This window comes from Crocuta crocuta, unplaced genomic scaffold, assembly GCF_008692635.1.
Source record: "Crocuta crocuta isolate KB4526 unplaced genomic scaffold, BGI_CrCroc_1.0 scaffold393, whole genome shotgun sequence".
In the NCBI taxonomy this organism is placed as follows: domain Eukaryota; kingdom Metazoa; phylum Chordata; class Mammalia; order Carnivora; family Hyaenidae; genus Crocuta; species Crocuta crocuta.
This window is the reverse complement of record NW_027530889.1, coordinates 54,813-76,435: the sequence shown is the minus strand read 5'-3', so window position 1 is coordinate 76,435 and position 21,623 is coordinate 54,813. Positions and strand designations below refer to the sequence as shown.

The 21,623-nt window shown below is 33.1% G+C and overlaps 1 protein-coding gene and 1 long non-coding RNA gene across 4 annotated transcripts in view; one reads left to right on the top strand and one right to left on the bottom strand.

Annotated features, from left to right (window-relative positions):
• BRD10 (bromodomain containing 10) overlaps window positions 1–21,623 on the top strand; it is a 116,332-nt gene that overhangs the window by 53,235 nt on the left and 41,474 nt on the right. For all 3 annotated transcript variants that reach the window (XM_077769655.1, XM_077769653.1, XM_077769652.1), the window contains 2 exons: window positions 758–2,172; window positions 12,252–12,331. In XM_077769655.1, coding sequence (XP_077625781.1) covers window positions 758–2,172; window positions 12,252–12,331 — 1,495 coding nt within the window. The remainder of the gene's footprint in view (window positions 1–757; window positions 2,173–12,251; window positions 12,332–21,623) is intronic.
• On the bottom strand, window positions 1,619–12,842 carry LOC144236047 (uncharacterized). Its single transcript, XR_013336397.1, has 5 exons — window positions 12,815–12,842; window positions 9,763–9,862; window positions 2,383–2,514; window positions 2,062–2,109; window positions 1,619–1,687 (listed from the first exon to the last, which is right to left on the bottom strand). It is a non-coding gene; the product is annotated as an uncharacterized LOC144236047 (long non-coding RNA).

Here is a 21,623-nt window from a genome sequence, read left to right as displayed (position 1 = left end):
GGGTCTCTGTACTCCTGTGCCATCCTCATCCTATAATTTTAGTTTTTAAGGCTATTTAATAACAGCCAGCTTATTTCCCAATTGTGTAATACACCCTCCTTATAATTTTTTTTTAATGTTTTATTTATTTCTAGGAGAGAGAGAGAGAGACAGCGTGAGCAGGGGAGGGTCAGAGAGAGAGGGAGTCACAGACTCTGAAACAGGCTCCAGGCTCTGAGCTGACAATCAGCACACAGCCCGACGCGGGGCTCAAACCCACGAACCACGAGATCATGACCCAAGCGAAAGTCGAACGCTTAACCGACTAAGCCACCCAGGCGCCCCTCTTTATAATTTTTTATGTGCTTAAAAGTTAACACTAACTGTCCAGTTAACACAAAGAAACACTTTCTAGGAATGTAATTACCATGTCAAAGGATGTAAATGTCTTTATAGCTCTTATATGACATGGTATTACTTTTAGAAAGCACTACACTGTGCTTTTGTTTAGTACACATGTTTAAATTTTTTTCATTTACTTTGAAATTGTTACGTGTTTTAAGTGGAAACTTTTACTTTAGGTGTCAGAAATGTCAGTGAGAAGACTCAGGTTCAAGTTATATGTTTATTTCATCATCTGAAGAAAAATAATGGTACATATAATGGAACGCTTTGTAGCCATTTGCCTTACTGATTAAAGATTAATATGACACCAAATATTTAGTATTTTATGGTACTTTCTATTTTAATAATAGTATAATTGTTAAACTTTCTTTAGGCTTCGGGAGCAGGAAAGAAAAGAAGCAGAAGAAGCTAGTCAAAAGGAAATGGAAGAATGGGAAAGAAAACTCCTAGCTCAAGCAGCTCCAACTTGTATGGAGACTATGTGGGAAATTCCAGCTATTGGTCATTTTCTTTGTTTAGCACAACAAATTCTAAATTTGCCAGAAATAGTCTTTTATGAATTGGAACGTTGTCTTCTAATGCCTCAGTGTAATGCTTTTCTTTCTAAAATAATGACTTCTCTGTTAAGTCCTCCTCATCGCAGACCTACCTTACATCGAAGACCTACTTTGCCTTATAGGACCTGGGAAGCAGCACTGAGACAGAAAGTACAGCAGTGGTATACTGCTGTAGGACAGACTGAAAATCCTGATAACTGTGCTGAAAAGCTTGGGTTATGTCCTCAGTTTTTTAAAGTTCTTGGAGAAGTTAATCCATTGGAAGAAAAACCTTTTCATGAACTACCTTTTTACCAAAAAGTATGGTTACTTAAGGGTCTTTGTGACTTTGTGTATGAAACACAAAAAGAAGTTCAAGATGCTGTACTTGGACAACCTATTCATGAATGCAGGGAGGTTATCCTGGGTTATGATTATTTGGAGAATGCTTATGTGCATTTTCCACAGTTCTGTGGTGCAGATGTACGGATTTATAAACAGAGACCTTTTCAGGCCCCAGAATTTCCAGTTCCACCTATCAAAATACAAAGAGTACCTCGGATCAAACTGGAGAAATTGAAGTGTGACTATGTTAGTACAAGTAATGGAGAACATAGGTGTAGTATAGGCCTCTCCTCTGCCTTCAGGAAAGAGCAGGAAACTAATTTTGATACAAGTTGGGGGTCTACTAAAATGAACCTGGATAATCATGACATCTCTGTTGAAATGGAAGTGAAATCCAGCTGTGAAATTAGAATTTGCAGGCCCTGTGAAATAAAAAAAAATGATTGTTATAAAGAAAATTTAGAGGAACCAGGGAGTCCAGGGGAAGTTACTGGCTTTGGAGAGCCTCTTAGTCCAGGTGAAATAAGGTTTATAGAAAATCAAGAAAAATATGGTGAAGCTTCCAGAGTAAAGCCTGAGCCCAGTCCATTAAAAGAAAATGCTCTAAAATCTTGCCAAATGCACGTAAATGGAAGTCACAGTGATCATCCAGAAATTAACTGCCACAAAGTTGTAAGAGACATTCTATTAGAGCAGTCTCTACAGAGTCACAAAAGAATCAAACTAACTAAAATGAGGGCAAAAAAGAAGAAAAAGAAAAAAAAGAAATTGAAAGATGTTTTAAATGAAAACTTACAGAGAAAGCGTGAAAGTCTTCATTCTCTTGCATTCAAATCTTACAAACCTGAGATCCAGAATAAGTTATTGATCATCAAAAAGAAAGCAAAACACAAGAAGCACAAATCTGGTAAGCTAACACAAATGGTTGAGAATTACATTTAAGCATACTTCATGTTCTTCCAATTAAGCATCATGGAAGGCACAGATTAACAGAATAAAAAGTGTGTGTGTGTGTATCTGTGTCTGTGTCTGTGTCTGTGTGTCTGTGTTTAAGGGATCAAGTTTTATATTCTTCCACTGATTAAAACCCAGAGCAAAAGAGGTTTTATATACTCACAGAAAAAATACTGGCACGGTATATTTTAATTTTCAGTTGAAGATCTTTGGATGTAATGTTTTTACATTTCTCTGGACCAAATTCTCCATAAGGAATGCTCCCCATCATTTTTGAGAATGTTTTCCCCTCAGGCTAAGAGTGGTACAACAATGAAAACAGCACTGATATCAGGAGATATCATTCCCAGTACTATATAAAGTACATAGCAACTTAAACCACGGCAAGTCTAGGTGTCAGTTTTTTCCCACATCATATATTTTTTAGCACTCTGTTTTCAGTATATATTTTCATAAAATGTTATGAAATACAAGGAAAAACACTGCATCAACTAATAGGACATGAAGCATATTTGTAAGAGGATTTGCACATTTGTCTTACATCAAATTTGAATATCCCATGTATTTGTTGCAAGTCTATTTAAAGAATAACAAAAAGTTGTATAAATAAAGTCTTCAGTGATTGGTTGCACTATCTTTTCATTACTCAGGTGTTTTTGCTTTTCCTGTTGTTTGTCTTTCAATCAGTTTCTGTGTCTTGTTTGTCAAGAAGATAGGTGAGATAAAAGCAGATGATGAACTCCATTTATTATAAAATTTGCCTGGTTAGGAAAAACTTGAATTGTTTACTATAATGACTTGTGGTTTATTGTCATTATTTGTGGATTTCCATTTTTTATGTCTTCCCTCAGTAACAGATAATTAGGATTTGACAGTAATTTGATGACGAGTTGGTAAATTAGGGAGTGAAGTTTGTTTAGTTGATATAGTTGCTGTTATTTAAATAAATACAATTAAGTATATTTTAAAATGTGTATGTAATATGTCATTGATAAGGAAGCATAAAATTTACTGTTAAGAACAGGCTTAATTGTTGAACTGATAATTGCCAAGTTGAACCACTACATTGGCCCAGGTGATGAAAAACTATAATTTTTTGAAGTAACTTTCAGAAATAAAGCTTTTTAATTTTGTAATAATCCACTAGCTATATAAATTTAGTTTGATTGATATGGCAAATTTTCCTCTCAAAAATATTAACTAATAGTTTAAGTTGGAAATATTTTTCCAATGTTAAAGTATGTAATACTGTTTTATTAATACCATTGTCACCTGAAACCTTTTATTAAGTGTTTATTCATGTGTTCAAAGGTAATTATGACTTATGGGGGTAGATACTGATGTAGCTCCTATACAGACTATACCAATAGCAGAGTAAAAATATTAACTGCTAAGGATTAGATTAAAAGGAATTTATATTGTAAGTGATTCAAGTGTTGGTACATTTTTTTAAATGGCAGTTAAGAATATTTGTAGATCAGAGAGAAAATTTGTGGGAGTTTCATATCCAGTTGTCCAAGTGAATAAAAAAAAAAAAAAAGAAAATTCAGCAAGTACTTAATGTACCGTCTCTGAGCATGTTTAGGTGGGTAGAGACAGCTTACAGGGAAGAAAGTAATGCACTTGCCTATACACTTGTCTACATACTAATTTTATCTTCAGAGCAAATTTTGGAAAGTTAGTCTTCAGTAACAAAAATACTTGGATCTGGAGAGAAAATAACAGTTTCTCTCTCCATTGATAGTTCTGGGTAAGCATATTCCCACTCTTTTTTAATCAGGTGCGAAACTCCTTTCTGTTTTAAAGTGGTGCATAAAATGGTTTGGTTTTTTTTAACTTTTTTTTTATTTCTAGGAGAGAGAGAGAGAGAGACAGCGTGAGCAGGGGAGGGTCAGAGAGAGAGGGAGATATAGACTCTGAAATAGGCTCCAGGCTCTGAGCTGGCAGTCAGCACAGATGCGGGGCTCGAACCCACGAACCGCGAGATCATGACCCAAGCGAAAGTCGGACGCTTAACCGACTAAGCCACCCAGGCGCCCCTAAAATGGTATTTTAAAATATTTTAAATTATTTTTAAATGTTTTATTGAGAGAGAGAGAGAGAGACAGCGTGAGCAGGGGAGGGTCAGAGGGAGAGGGACAGATTCTGAAACAGGCTTCAGGCTCTGAGCTAGCTGCCAGCACAGAGCCCGATGCAGGGCTCGAACCCACAAACTGAGATCATGACCTGAGCTGACGAAAGACGCTTAACCAACTGAGCCACCTAGGCGCCCCTAAAATTTTTTTTTAAATTAAGTTTATTTATTTATTTTGAGAGAGAGGGACAGAGAGAATGAGCAGGGCTGGGGCAGAGAGAGGGAGAGAAAATCCCAAGCAGTCTCTGTGCTGTCAGTGTGGAGCCCAGTGTGGGGCTAGAACTCACTAACTGAGATCCTGACCTGGGCCAAAACCAATTAAGTCACCCAGGTGCCCCCCTTTTTTAAAATTTTTTAAATTAAATTAAGTTATTTATTTTGAGAGGGAGACAGAGTGAGCAGGGAAGGGATAGAGAGAGGGAGAGAGAGAATCCCAAGCAAGCTCTGTGCTGTCAGTATGGAGCCCCATGTAGGGCTCAAACTCACAAACCATGAGACTGTGACCAAGAGTAGGACACTTAACCGACTGAGCCACCGAGGCACCCCCATAAAATGTTATTATAATAGCAACAACAACAACAACAACAACAACATTTGTTTTATATCATTCTTCAGTACTCTTGTCTTCCTGACAAGAGTTTTGGGCATACTCGAATCCAGTGTTTTCTCTTTCACTATTTTTAAAAGTGAGCTCCATGTTTGGAAAATGTGGAAATGCTCTTCTTATAGATTCACATTGTGCATTAGTACAGGTCCATAATGCATTTTACAACACTTCTGTATCAGATATGTTGAAATTCAGAAATTATCAGATTGTAGGATATTATGATATATATGTTTATTAAATAACATCCCCAGTTGAGTTTGGGGTAGCTCCTGTAATCAATCACACACATAGTTTTTACAGAACAATGTGTAAATAGATTAAATGAGATGAAAACTATAAAGAACCTCAGAACAGTTCATGTCAGGTTTTTCAACCATATAAATTAACTTTAAAAGGTTAGTTTTGAGAACATTTTGAACTTCAGAATTGTGGAAAAGTGATTGTGGGCCTTTAAGGACTCTGGGAAGTCTTCCCCTGGGAAGTCTTCAAGAAAAGAAAACTGTTTAGTTTTGTTTAACCTAGTATTTTTTAAGTTTACTTGAACATGGAATTTTTTTTTCAAGTAATAGCATTCTGTAGAATATGTGTTGGGATAAAGTGTGTCATCCATGAGCCTTCACTTAGGATAAATTGTACATGTGGCTAATGTGGTCCATTTTATGTTGATTACTACAGGCTTTAATTTTTGGAAGACTTATCTAATTTTTAGTAGAAGCTGCAAAGACAAATTGGTTGAGAATGATTTTATATTTTTAGAGCACTGTGGGACAGTTCTTCAACTTTTAAGCATTTTTATCTAATTTTAGAAATGGAGTTTCCTTTCTGCTTTTTAATTAAATTTATTTTTAGTTATTTAAGCCTCTTCCTTACTCTTAGAAACATTATAGAAGAGAAAATCATTGAAATGCCCCCTATTGTTCATGCTTATAGCATCAGATACTTCTCCTTTATAATACTTACAAATTTGATTTATAGTGGTTGCATTTATTTCTTTCTAGATTATTTTGATGATTGTCTCCCATTCTTGGGGACAGAAGGTTAGCATAGTGACCAACACGTTGTGTAGGATTCTATTGGATACAGAAATGAACACACATAATATGGTTTACTCAGCTATAAATAAGATTAGCCCCTTAAAATGTATCTTTTATATCCTTTTCAAGACTTAGATATTTTTGAATAGCATTGGTACTATACATACCATTTTACAATCTGTTTTTTCCCACATATCAGTGTGCCATGAACTTCTGTGTGATAAGTAGATTTTTGCACCATGATTTTAATGACTGTATAGGATTCTGTTATGTGTATTTTGCAGCTATTTAACCAGCCTCCTTATTGGATATTTTGGTTGTTTTCAATAGTATTCTATTACAGATTTTATGGAGTAGAGTTGGCTGAAATAAAATAGATTTTAAAAATCAGAGGACTTTTTATAAAACCCGAAAAAACTGGCAAAAATTATTAAAGATGCATTAATTGTTACAAAAACCTTATGGTGTCTTAGGTTATTCATTTCAGCCAATTTGGTTTGGAAGTTTTTTCCCTCTTCTCACATGTTCATTATTTTCAACAAAATCGTTTTGTGTTAGATCCTCTAAACTGATTAAAATAAATAAGTGGTATTATTCTTTTATAAGTGAATAAACTGAAGCTCAAAGTGGTAAACAATTCATTTTAATAATTAAGTATATAATAAAGAGAGTAAAAGGTCAAGTGGACGGTAAATCAGTCAGTGTTTGCTATAGTTATCTTGGAAGGTTTTGCAGAGGATAAAGGACTTTGAAGAATAATGGGGATTAGATAGATGGACATTGGTTAGTAATGTGAACAAAAGCATGAGGGTATAATTAAGCTTGTGTCACTGAAAAGTACACTAAGAAAAAATAAGGAAACAGTTGAAAAGTTGAGGTTTTAGAAGCTATTTGAATGATGAGACTATGCCAGTTATGGGTGATCTCTTTCTGGACAGGTGGTGCTGTTTTTTAACTAATTGCATTAGGTGTCCAATGCAAGGAAATGAGCTTAAAATAAGAGATAATGAGTAAAAAGCAATAAACTCCTTTATAGGGAATAACTGAAAAAGCAGTGTAGTATACAATATTTGATCACATCCAGACCCATTATTGTGAAAAAGTTTTACAGGGTTTTTTTGTTGTTGTTTTTCTTGAAAACACTATAGAACCTAACTATGTGTGTCTGTATGGGGAAATTTTTAGAGGATCAACTCAAGATGCCAAGATATAAGAGAGTGAAAGGATGGATAGAATATTTTTTCCTTTATATTATGCTATATACTCATTCTCCTCTAAAAGCTAATACTCATAAATGCTAACTGTATGCCAAGCACCATTCTAAGCCTTTATATATATTTACTCATTTAATTTTTATAAAACTCCATTAAATGCTATTATTATTCTCCATTATATAGATTTTATAGGTTTAAAAAACTGAGGCACAGAGGTGTTTATTAACTTGTCCAAGGTCACATAGCTATTAAGTGGCAGGCTTAGGAAAGGGATCTTGCAGGAGTTAGGACCATTGAAGAGTTATAAAAAGAAACTGGCAGGGTTTTCATGAAGGAGTTGAAGGTAAGTTTAAGATGAAGAAATTTCTAAATCCAGACAGAGAATGATTGACTATATGACTGTATTGACAGAAGAAAATAATGTTTCAAGAAAGATGTTACAATAAAGTAGCAGAATTTGACAGCTGATTGAGTATTTTAAGCTAAGGAGAAAAAAGAAATCATTGTTTAGCAGTTACTGAATTATATGATAGTGGTAAAAAAGTTACCAGTATAATGAGAAATTTGCTTATAGGCAAGAATAGAAAGAAAATCAGCTGTTGTGTTAAGGTAAAATTGCTTACTTAGAGCTACAACCCTCCAGAAAGTTGTATAGATTATTTAAGACATGAACATTTAGTAAAGAAAAAGTCAAATTTAGATTCCAGTTCTGTGACTTCGGATTCCAGGCACTTCCCAGATTTCTATTTAATAATACAAATGCCCTTGCCCTTTTGTTTTTAACAGTGAGTAATGTCTTAGTAGCCATTCATTTGTTATGATTACTAAAATGAAAGTACTTAGAAAGTAGTGAATGTGTTAGGATAATTTTTTTTTAATGTTCATTTATTTTTGAGAGAGTGCGTGTGAGTGAGCACGGGTGGGGGAGGTGCAGAGAGAGAGAGGAGACACAGAATCCGAAGCAGGCTCCAGGCTCTGAGCTGTCAGCACAGAGCCCCATGTGGTTCAAACCCAGGAACTGTGAGATCATGACCTGAGCCGAAGTCTGACGCCCAACCAACTGAGCCACCTAGGTGCCCCAGGATAAATTTTAACATAGGAAGGCCAAATATAGGAGGGCTTTGAAATAAAAGTCTGAATAGTTCAAGGAGCCAAAGAATGAAGACAGGCAGGTAAGGCAGGAGAAGGGTAAAGATGAATAAGAGACAGGAAAGAGGAGTTGGATTGGGGATAATAATCACCTTCGATTTTTCTAGTTAAGAGGTATATCTCCATGTTCTGGAAGACTAGAGTTTTGTGCCTAAGTTATAATATAAAATATATTTTTAGTTACATTGTTTTTCTCTCAAGTTGGGCTTCCTTTACTACAGCTGTTCTCAGCATAGCTTTGAAAAGCTTCCTTAGGCCACTCTTGAATACTAGGCCATGTTGTTTTTCTTCTCTATTTTCCAGGTACAAGTTGACACTCATTTATTGCTCATGTCTATGTTTTAGGCCCAGGAGTTGTGTTGAAATTCTGTATATGTTTTAAATTGACTTCTGACTTTAGCACAGTCCTAGATCTGAGAATTATATTCTGTTTTATGGGATGAGGTGACTTAGGGGCAGTGAGAGTAAAGACTTGGAATATGATTGAGTGGTAGAAGAACAGAAGCCCACCGGGGGAAAGTATGTAACTTGCCCTATATATATTTTGCCCTGGAACAAAAACAGATTACCAAATAAAGCCTGTGTGGTTTTGTAGTATCCTGTGCTACATTTTAAAAGTAGTATAAAAAGGAAGAGCCAGTTTTTACTGAAGAATGCAAGAAAATTTGTATTCAAGTTTTTATGAGGCTATAGACTGAAGATATTAATAGTGAATATGTGAGTCTTATAATCTTAATCAAAAGGAATGCTCACACCAGTCAGAAGCAAATTACATCTCTGTAGAAGATTTGAAAGAATACAGTATTTTATCATAAAAAGAGCACAGCTTTGAAGTGAGGCAGATCTAGTGCAAATATATGTCCAGTGCATATTAGCTATAAGTCCTCCATCAACTTACCTGTTGATAGCTTGGTTTTTTATCTGTGAAAAATGAGGTAATACCTTGTTGTAATCATTACAAGTATTAATTGGAATAGCGAATACATAGTACTTAACATGGTTCCTGGCATGTGGTAGGAATCAGTAAATGGGAACTATGATTTTCAAAAGTTAGAATTATATAATGGAAAGAACATGGACTTTGGAGTTAGAATCCCTGACTGTGGTACTTGCTTACAGTGAAACACTTGAGTAATTTCATCTTTGATTTTCAGTTATCCCACATTAAAATGAGGTATTGCCTACCTTGAAGGGTTGTTTTGAGAATTAACTGAGATAATTTATATAAATTATCTTGCTAAGTGTCTGACATACAGTAGGTTCTCAACAAAAGTTAGTGTTCTTACTACCACTCCTAGGTCATGTTGTGAGACTCTTCAGTAAATTGTGTAAATTATCTAAAGTTATTGTCAGTGTTTTCTTTATTTAAAAATTGACTCATACCCTAAGAATTATAAACAGTTACCTGTCTCCCTTTTCCTCTCTCCAGGCTGGTGAAATTTCTGATGAAAAGTAGGATTCTTCTATTTAAGGATCATTTCTCATAATTTCCTATATGAAAAATACTGTAAATAAAAACAAATAATGTTATTTCTGTCATCAGTAATTCAGTCTAGTAAGGATGAGAAACATAAATGGACCATTACAATACTGTATGATAAATACTGTAGGAAATAGAGTGGTAGCACAGAGGACGAGCAAGAACTAAAATGAAAGAATAATAAAAGAATTTGAAGAAGGTTAAAAGATAGTATTTTGTTTTGACCCATGTAATGGCTTACTTAGTTAAGGGAGTTGATAACAACTAACATTGATCACTTAACCATGTGCCTAACAGTAAGGTTTTTTTACAAGTTGTAATTCCTTTAATTCTCAATAAGAAAGTATGTAATACCATCTTTGTTTTATAGATAAACTACAGAAGTAAATAAAGCAATTTGTAGCTAGTAGGTGTTCAAACCCAGGTAGTTTAGTTCCAAAACTCAAGCTTAAAACCACAACAGAATACTACTTCCATTTACTTAATCACATTTAAGTATCCTAATCACATGGTGAAAGGAAATATACAGTAACCACTTCAGCTGCTTAATCCATTAAAATAAGAGTGGCTGCTAGAGTGAACTTGAGAATTTAGTACCTGAGTTTAGTGCTTACATGGCAGCAATATAAAATTATTGGGCATATCAAGGGTGGCCTCCGTTATATGCTTATAAATGAAGACAGAACCAAATGATTTTTATTTATTTTCAAATGGTTTTTAAAAAGATAATTAGAGCAGTGATGGGAGCAGGAGGGATAAGGAAGGATTATGTTTCCTTCAAATTGTTTTTTATAGCTTTCCCAGAATTAGTGATGCCATTAAATCTTTTACTATGAACTTTAAAAAATGGTAGTTTATAGAGGAAAGGCATTCTTATGTCCAAATTCATGAGTCCCCTTGAGAGGTACCTATTGAATCCACTTAGAAATCAGTTATTCTAGCTGTATTATAAAGATACCAAGAGTTTAATCACTTGTTCCTGAATATTGGTTAAGCAGACCACGTACTTGCCTATTTTTATGGAAGTTTAGTTCTCGTATAGATTCTGTGTAAGCATAGAAACAAATAATAGTGATAAGAAATATATGTTAAGTTATTTTAGTTGAAAGCAAATGTCAAATCACGGCAGGTTGATACTTATTAGGACAGAACAGTGAAATCCATATGAATGTCAACTCAAAATTTGTAATAGTTTAAGTATAGTATACATGCATTTTACTGAATCAAAAGTTAGAAATAGACAGTTCTGTGATATGGTTATAAAGAAATATAGAAGAAAGTATAATTATATTGTAAATTAGAATTGTGCCTACAAGTTGAATAAAATGTTGCAATCAAATGAACTGGTTGCATGGAAGCAGATCATATCTATATAGGAAAATGTTTAGAAAGGAACAGTAGGATTATGTTAAGCAGAATTACTTTGTGTATTCAATTTCCCTTCTGAAAAAAATAATAACTTTTAAGCTGATTTTAACCTACAAATGATTGTGAATTAAAATTAACTTTTAAGTGTTTCTGATTAATTTTTATTTCCTTATATATAGATTTTCAGCTTCTGGAGGACAGGATTTCCATTTTATAATTCTTTGTTATTTCCATAAATTGTACAGTGCTCTATATCTCTTATTTGTTGAATAATTAACAACCAGTTTATTAACTAATTTTGCTAAATGCAAATATAGACAAAACACTTTAACATGTTCCTTTCTAAAAATAGAGGTTATACACATGTATGTATCTCTCTTGTCATGTTAAATACAGTAGATATAGATACACTTCAGTCTGTGCTATGAGTTGGATTTCTTTTTCATAATTTCCAATTGCATAAAGGACTAGATGTACTTTTTAAAGGGAGATTTTTACCTTATTTTAAAAGTGATTATAAGGCAGCCGATTAGGTGATAAAGAGATAAAGGGATAGAAAAACCTTGTGTCCTAAATTGTTGAAAGAATTTTCACATTAGCTTTGTTTAAGACCATAGTCTTCAGAGTATAGTTTTATGCAAGTTCCTGACTATGAAAGTCTTTGTTAAAAGGTAAGATTTTTTTTTGTCTTATGTAACCTCATCTTAAGTTGTGAATTAGATTTTTAACTGAGCTGTGGTAATGTGACTTTTTTTTTTTTTTTGCCAAATCTTATTACAGTAAATTCTAATACTGTGAAATTCATCAGAGATTTTGATAGTTTAATTCATATGTAAAGAAAACAGCATTTGTTAATATATCAGTTACAGGTAGTTATAGTTTAATGTTTGCTTTTACTAGGACTTGTTTTGATTCATCACTTTTATTTGACTACTAGAAGCCATCTGTTAGTTATATTTTAACTTTCAAGGTTCTATGTAATTTGGTTTTTGTTAATGAATTTCTATAAACAGTATTATGAAGCTTTTCTCTTTTAATCTTGAAAGGAAAAAAATCCATATCTAAAAAAGCAATCACAAAGAAGAGGAAAACTGTTACAAAGTCACCCACTGTACCAGAATTTCAGGTAATTATTTCAGTTTCATCTCAACATTTTTTGGTTTAATTTTTTATTTTAGTCTTTATATTGTTCCTCAAGAGATTGACTGAATTCCACTGTAACACACATACTTTAAATGAACTGTTTCCAGCTATGACTTTTTTCCCTTTAAGTGCAAGGTATGGATGGCTAAGATTTAATTTAGTATTTCAAAACCTTTTACCTCTATTTTTGCCTCTTGATAGTCAAAAATCTCCATTTTTTCTTATGTTATACTGCTTTGTAGAAGTAGTTTAATGGAATATATATTATATATTGTAAATATAAATGTTTATATATGACAGCAAATATGTACATGAGAGTGTTCCAAGAACAAATCATAATTTGTAAACAATCTGTAAATAAGCAATTTATTTTCATTTATTTGGGCACTGTGGAAATAGTAGACTTATTAACTTAAAAAACAAATCTTTTAACTATATATGAACTTCAGAGAGAATGTTAACTAACCTTTAATTGAATGGTCTCTACACATTTCTGCAAAAAGAAAAAAGTATATTTACTGCCATATTATTATGTGAAGAGTTTTTCATTTGTAGCTGGTACTAGAATAAGCAGAGAATATCACTCTAAATAATACTTTTAGTTTTGATCTTATAAAAGATGTGTTTTCTTCAGATGACTCTTCTTTTAAAACATATTTGTATTACCATGTCCAGTCCAGTTTTAATAATAATACTTATTGGCAAAAAATAAAAATGATGTTAAAATGAATTTCTGTCAGTCTCAAGTTAAGAAGAAAACAAAGGAACAATACCTATGAAAATGTTGGCATTATGTAATGTGAGTTTAACAGTTACATACATCCAGAAATGTAGACACATCTGTCTTTCAGTAAAAATCTTATTTTTGGAAGTGTTTTTATGGAAGTTACTAATTGGTAAAAATATAATTTAAATAACAGTGAAAGAAAATAGGAATTTTCTTTCAGTATTTTAGGATAGAATATACATATTTTTAATGTTTGTTTATTTTTTTTTTTGAGAGAGAGACAGAGGGAGAGAATTCCAAGCAGGCTCCACACTGTCAGAGCAGAGCGTGACTCAGGGCTCAAACGCACAAAACTAGAAGATCATGACCTGAGCAGAAATCAAGAGTCGGACATTTAACCAACTGAACCCCTTAGGCACCCCTAGGATAGATATTTTTAATGACTTTCTTAGAATGAATTTCAAACATTTCTACACAATCTTTTTATATAAAGTAACCTTGGTTACAGAATATTAAGTGAAAAATGTATATTTACTGTTTTAGTTAGATGCCATTTTAACGATTGCTTGTACCTAGTATTCAGTATTATAATATTCAGTACTATACCATTCTTCCACTTGATACCATAGCAGCCTTTGTTATTTTTCCCACTGATTTCTTCCCCCCTCAATCCCTTAAACTGTTCATCTTGGGAATATATATCTCAGAGCAGATCTGACCTGCTGTTAATGTTTGTTTCCATTCTTATCTTAGTAGATGGACTTTTATATGTAATAAGTGACATAGATAGCATAGTGTTTTTAAAATTGCAAATGGTATTCATTAGTGAGGCATGAAATTAATCTAGTGGATTATATGACCACCATTCCTTTTATAAATTAACAGTTAAAATAGAAAAGAAATTATGGGTGTGTCAAATATAGTAAGGTAATATCATTTCATGAAACTTTGGTTTTGGTCTTGTGTTTATTATACTGGCATGCAGTGTAAAATATATTTTTGACTGCAGGTTATGAGCAAAAAAGCTTGAAAGGCACAAGTGATGCTTTGTCAGTTACTATTTGCTTACCACTGGCAGAAACTTAAGGTCAGAGTACATGTTTTGCCAAATTGAGCTGTTTAAAACAAACAAATATATGTTATGTTATGATATGATATAATATATGATATTATGTTATATTATATATAAAATAATCCCCTTTCTGGTTCTTAAGGTATCCGAGAGAGAGAGAGAGAGAGAGAGAGAGAGAGTGTGTGTGTGTGTGTGTGTGTGTGTTTGGCTAGGATGGGCAATAGGCTTATGAAAATAGTGATTCTTAATGCCTAGTTTATAATATGAATACCATGGTTTTATCTCATGAGGTTGATAGCTGTCTCCCAGGAAAAAGGTCATTTGCTTCAAATAAAGAACAGGAGATAAGGCATTATTAGTCACCAGAAAACTTTTTTGTTACAGACAAAATCTATAGTTTTGCCTTTCAAAATAACTTTGTGTAGAACTTGTTTCTTTGAAGTTCCCCACATGTAAGAAACTAAGTATTATAATAAAGAATTGAATTTATTTTTTTCCCAGAAGCTCTGGCAATATGTCATAGAGCACCTCAGATTCTGCAAATTACTAATTTTATCCAAGTTCTTTAAATATTCCATTTTTAGTATTAAACATAAAAATACTTTCTAAAAATGTTTAGCTGGGAAGATTCCTTCACAGTATTTATTCTAAAATGTTTTATTACTGAAAATAATGAAGCTGTTGGTAGGTAGAGATTAGATCCCTTTTGCAAAACCTGCCAAGGGACTAGTCCATCTTTAAATAGACAATAAAATGTGCTAAGAGAGAAATGTGTCGAGGAATTAAATTTTAAAGTTTATTTTTTGATAAGTCCTAATGAATTAAAAAAGTAAATCCTGTTTTGACCTGAACTATAGTTTTGTTTAAGTTTACTTATTTATTTTGAGAGACAGAGATGGCGCAAGTGGGGGAAGGGCAGAGAGAGAGGGAGACAGAGAATTCCATACAGGCACTACACCATCAGATTTGAACTCATGAAACCATGAGATCGTGACCTGAGCTGAAATCAAGAGTCAGATGCTTAACCAACTGGAGCTTCCCAGGCACCCCAACCTCAACTACTTTTTGACAGTGTTTGTATTGACTTTTTTTAAGCTGGAAATTAGCATTGTCTGCCTGTTTGCTTCATGTTTACTTATATGTCCACCTAGTATCTATATTTCAGTTTAAGAAAAGAATTATCCTACCTTTATTTAAGCTATACACTATAGATATTCAAATACTGGATTGGATTTATTTTTGTGTGTGTATTATAAAGAGACTAACCATTACTGGCCAATTATTCCTAAGAGTTATGTCAGTGGTTCTCATACTTTAGATAGTATAAAAATAATGTGATACCTTTATTAAAAATGAAAATTCCTGGGTTTTATCCACCATGATTTCATCCTTGATTCAGTAGATCTAGGTGGGTACCAGTAATGGGCATAGTGGTTAAGCATATGGATTCTAGAACCAGGCTACATAGGTTCTAGTGCCAGCTTTACCACTAACTCTGTAACCTTAACAACCCCTTTGTGCTTTCAATTCCTCCTCTGTAGAATGGGGTAACAATAATACCTACCTTATAGGGTTCTTGTGAGGATTAAATGAGAGAGTTAAATGTTTTATTTATTCTTATTTTTTCAAACGAGCATGCCAGCTTCCTTAGACATAAGTACAGTGTCATGAGTAGGAAAATCAGTTAAGAGTTGGCTTAAAAGCATCTATTATTGACCTTTGCCACTTTAAGACCTTGAAATAAATCTTAGATTTAATCATATTTTACAAATCATGAAATATTATGATTAAGCCTATAAGAATTTGAAAAGTGAAAAACCAAGTAATATTATTTGCATCATTAGATTCAAACAGGGGAAAAATTTATGCTTATCCTACATAATGTTATGATGGTTATATAGTGGGCATATAGGGAAACTTTTGGGGGTTTTTTATTTAGCAATAGGTGCAAAAATAAATTAGGAATATTTTTATTTTTAGTATTTAGCATGTGGTGATTTTAATTTTTTAAATCATATTGAACAATTACTTAAGGCTTTGTTAAATTGACTAAATTATTTTTTATTTTGTCAATTTTGTAATAACAGTTCTGTTAACATGAAAAGTTAATATCAATTTTCTTAATAAAGTTAATATTTGCCAAAAACCTTTTAATTTGTATAATATTTGAGAGAGAAATCTAATATGTGAATTCTCTTTTTGAACATAGTTATAACAAATTATAGGAAGTATTTTTAAAACAGTGTGTCAAGTCTTAGTTAGATAAGTTTTTAAAATAATGTAAGAGCTTTAGTTAGCATGACTTTGCTTTTCATTGTTAACCAAAATCTTTCACATAATTTACACTTGATCCTATTCTGTATGTGTGATTTATTCCAAAGGCTGGTTTATGGAGGAAATCCAGAATCCAGCTGCTGACTAGGACTTACATAATAGTATTTTCAAACATAAGCATAAACTCACAGATTCTTAACATACCTGTGAAAAATATAGTTTTTATGTTTTAAATAAAGTGTTTTATATTTTTAAAAATACTATAGTTTTTACATCTAAAAAATTTTAAACCTGTGAAAAAATTTAAAATTTTTTAAAATATAAAAAACTATTTTTCACAGTTATATTAGCCATACTATATTTAACCAATGGAGAAACTAAAGGATATGAAATAAAGTAACAAATTGAGACCCTCAGTGTAAGAAATTGAGACCAAAATTAGAGTTCAACTGCTTCACTGTGTGAAGGACCTTTTGATTATTTTATTTTATTTTATTTTTATTTTTTTATTTTATTTTATTTTANTATACGTGCAAACATATGATATTTGTCCTTCTCTGCCTGACTTATTTCGCTCAGCATAATGGATGATTATATTATTTTAAATTGCTACCTCTTAAAGTAAGTATTTTCAACTTCAGCTTTTTCACTTTTAAAAGTATGAGTTTTACTTTTCTCTTAAAATTCTTTCAATTTTTAAATATTGTTAATTGAAAGAAACATACATCAATAAATACCAATACTTTGTTAATTAGACTTATTTTTCACATCACATATGATATCCTACTTGCAGGTTTTAAAGCAGTCATTCTTGCTAATACGGTGATCATAAGAAGGAGAAGAAATTTTCCTGTCTTCATAGTTTTGAGATGTTAATATAATTTTAGTTTATTATTATTTTTAAGTTTATTTTTGAGAGAGAGAGAGAGAGGCAGAGAAGGGGGGATAAGAGGATCTGAACCAGGCTCTGCGCTGATGCCTAACCAACTGAGCCACCCAGTCACCATATTATAATTTTAGTTTAAATACAAATGTGAGATTTGAATTTATAACATGAATTTAGTGCTTTGCTTACAATTTTTAAAATGAAGTATAAGTTTTATTAGAATGGTAGTAAATGAGAGATTGTTTGGATCTATTCATTTTGACTCCTGGATTATTTTCCTTTTGCTATTTAATGTGATTTACTATATTGCTCTAGATTTATATCCTACCTTATGCCCTCTTTGGAACAAGTAAAGAAAATATCTCTCATACCTATGGAGTTCATACCTAAAGGGCATAATTTCTAGCTTGAAGTAATGATAAAGTAAGGAATGATTTATTATGAAGTTTTTCTGATGTGTGATTATATCAGAATTCTTTTGATCTCTATAGGACCTCCCCTCCCCTGCTGTATATACACATTCCTGCTTCCTGAGTTGAAGAGAGGGCCTTTAAATATTTACCATTTAATAGAAATCAAATTAGGTATAAATTAAACCCTAAAACTATAATACATATTCAATTGTTACTAGATTTTTTGTTTTGTTTTGTTTAGAAAGACCCCTTAAAGAATACGATCTAGTAGGAAGTGAATGAGCCCTACATTCTATGGTCTCTTCTACCAATGTGTCATTTTAGGTTACTTTACCTCTGTTAGTTTTAATTAGTTTGTATGTGAACTGGAGATATACCTTTCTAGTCTGAAAATTACATGGTTTTAGTCCTTTCAGCACTAAAATTTATGATTTTGTGGCTCTCATGGACTGGCCTCAAGTGAAAAGTTACCTGGAGGGAGAGTGTGACAGCTTTCAAGAGGTTTTCCTGGAGGAAAAAACTCTTTTTGTAACTTCTGCAGTATGACAGAAAACTTTGTCTCATGAGTATTGGCAGTATGACCCAACTGTAGTCTGAGCTGCTGTGGACCTTTTGTTTTTCATCCATGGAGGCCCTGAGCCTCAGATATGTTTTTCAAATTCAGGGTAACAGAGGCTTTAACAAGATGTTTTTCTTTGTTCAAAAAATGCATCTGTTCTCCTTAATAGGTGAACTTTATTCATTGGATTGATGCTGTTTTTAAAAGCACCATTTGAAGTTGAGTTTAAAGGGCACACATACGCCATATTATATAAAAAGAGAAGGAATAAAGGGTATACAAGACAGAGTTGGCATTAATCAGAGTATTTTTTCTTTCGATATTAGTAACAAAATTACCATTATGTTCCTATACAAGAATTTTCTCAGAGCTTAACTTGAGTATCTGTGTTAGGTATATACCTATTTGTAGAGATTTTGTATAGAAAGAGACTATAAATTGTTATGTAGCTATTGATTCATTTTAAGATAGCTTCAAAGTAAATATTGCTAAAAATATTTTCACCCTCAAATTCAACAAAATTTATGTTTAAGAGACCTGTCACTTAAGGAACATTTATCTTACCATTGTGCATTTAATTCAGTATTTCATCCCCTATTTGGAATTTAGTCTTTTTGATCTTCATATTCAAGAAGGATGCTTCTGTGTGGGCTTCATTACTGGCCAGAGAGGGATAAGCTGTTCCCTGCACCAGCTTCTACTGTTGAGGATGCAAGTAGTAGTAGGAACGATAGGGCAAGTAATCAAAAGTTCATATTATTTATTTGAGGGAATGCTGTATCTGGTGCTCTGATTAATAGAGGTATTAATCAGTTCCCCAACCCCAATTATAATAGGCATGACCATAAAAAAGATTATTACATATGCATGGGCTGTGACAAATACGTTATAAATTTGGTCATCTCCTAGCAAGGTGCCAGGTTGTCCACATTTGGCTCTAATTAGAAGGCTAAGGGCAGTCTGTACTATGCCAAATAAAAGGTAAAGAATGTCAATATCTTTGTAATTAGTGGAAAACAATCAGCGGTTTATGAACATAGGTAAAATGCCTGAGGAAAGCATTAGACTTTAAATGCTAAGAATAGAGATTTAAGTCCTCTTTTTGCCAGACTCTGTGGTAAATTATCCCATTGAATTGCAAATTCAAAGAAGCAGCTTCAGATCTGCCAGGGCTTCTCCTGACTTTTTTCCCCTAGATAGGGAGAGAAGATTAAAGCCAGTTGATTAGGGTAGTTAGTTAGCTGTTGACTAAAATATCGTGGGATGGAAACCCACCAATTTATCAATTAATCAGTCAGTTAATGTAAGATAGATTCTTGCAGTCTTTAAGGTTAAATATGCAGGAGTTAAATTGATGTAATTTACTTAGGGCTTTGAACACCCTTGGTCTATTTTAACCTAAACTCCTAGTCCTGAATAGATATTATTGGTGTGAGTGGGAGTAGCATAGCTGAGATTACAATATGTGGGTGCAGGAAGTTATCTTTTTGTGCTGTCAAATTGTCATTTTATTTTTATGTTATTTGTTGAGGGAAATATAGTTAGTACTGTGTCATATGTTAGTCACATATAACAGTACAGGTTGAGGAGTGCTGTGATGGCTAATAGTGTAGGTATGATAATTCTTTCTTTTTTTTTTTTTTTTGTTATTTCCTGAATGATTATTCATTTTGGGATAAACCTTGGAAGTGGTGGAAGGCCTCCTAGTCATAGTATTAATCTAGGATGAGTGAGGTGATTAGGGTTACTTTGTTTTATATATGGGATAGTGGTAATGTTGTTGCTGAGCTATGTATAAATAGCATGAAGGTAGTGAGTGTTATTATAATATAAATTACTAGGTTTAAATATATTATTGTGGGATTGTATATAGTATTATGGCTGTTATTCATCCTATATGGGCAGTTGAGGAATATGCTAGGCTTTTTCGTACTTGTGTTTAAGTCCTCTTCAGCCTTCAATTAGGATGAATGTGATGGCTATTGTTGGAAGTAGATTGTGATTGATGGCAAGTGAGATTTGATACAGGACAGATAGTGGTGCAATTTTTTGTCATGTTAGCAGAATTAGGCCTGAAGATAGTGAGATTCCCTGTGCAACTTCAGGTGCTCAAAAGTGAAATGGGGTTAATCCTAGTTTTATTGTTAAGGTAATAGTTATTATATATTCCATGCTATAGGAATGAGGGTTTTTTACATTATTGCCCAGAGTATAGTAGGTTGATGATAATTCCTATATTAAGAGTATGGATGTGGTTGCTTGTTTAAAAGTATTTTGTAGCTACTTTGGCATATGGGTTGAATTTTTTTAATGTTTATTTTTGAGAGAGAGAGAGAGTATGAGTGAGTAAGCATGAGCAGGGGAGGGGCAGAAAGAGAGGGAGATATAGAACTGGAAGCAGGCTCCAGGCTCCATTCTGTCAGCACAGAGCTTGATACGGGACTTGAACCCACAAACCATGAGATCATGACCTGAACTGAAGTCGGACACTTAACTGAGTCACCCAGGTGCCTCTGATTTTTTTTTTATAAGAATAGGAATGATAGCCTGCAAACTTATTTTGAAGCCGATTCAGATTATTAATCAATGAGAGCTTATTATTAAAATTATAGTTCCTGAGATGACTGTTGTGATAATAAGAACAGGGGGGTTAATTAGTACAGGAAGAATATAAACCAACATTTCTGGGGTATGGGCCCAATAGCTTATTTAGGTGACCTGACTGTAGAATATGGTGCAATGTGGTAGCATGAAGAGTTTTGAATTCTTAAAATAGGTTCGATTCCTATAATTCTAGAAATAAGGGAATTTAAACCTCTATTACTTACTCTATCAGAGTAACTCTTTTATCAGACATATTGCTTATGTTTGGGGTGGAATGCTTGCTCTCATAATAGTGATACATGTCATATACATAGGGCCAGTGTGAGGTGTAGGAAGTTTTTTCCTAATAAATGTATTAGTTGGTCATATTGGAATCATGGATAGGATGCACAAATTCATAAAAAGGTAATTGTTGGGAATAGAGTTTAAACAGTAAAGTTGACTGTGTTTAATTCTGGTAAATATAGGCTGTGGAATGCTCTGAAAAATAGGATTGTTTGAGGATCTTCATTATGATGCTGTTGGAGTATTCTGATAAGAAAAATAGGGTGAAGGGACCTGTTACATACACAGCGTTAAACCCAGGCACAGGTTCTGATTGTCCTTTTGTTAAGTCACAGAGAACCCAGTTAATGTCTGCTAGGGTTGAGATGAATCATATCATGGCTAAAGGGAGTGATGATTAGCATTGATCGTATAGAGGATCCATTTATTAGCAGTACTGATAGTAGGATTATTGC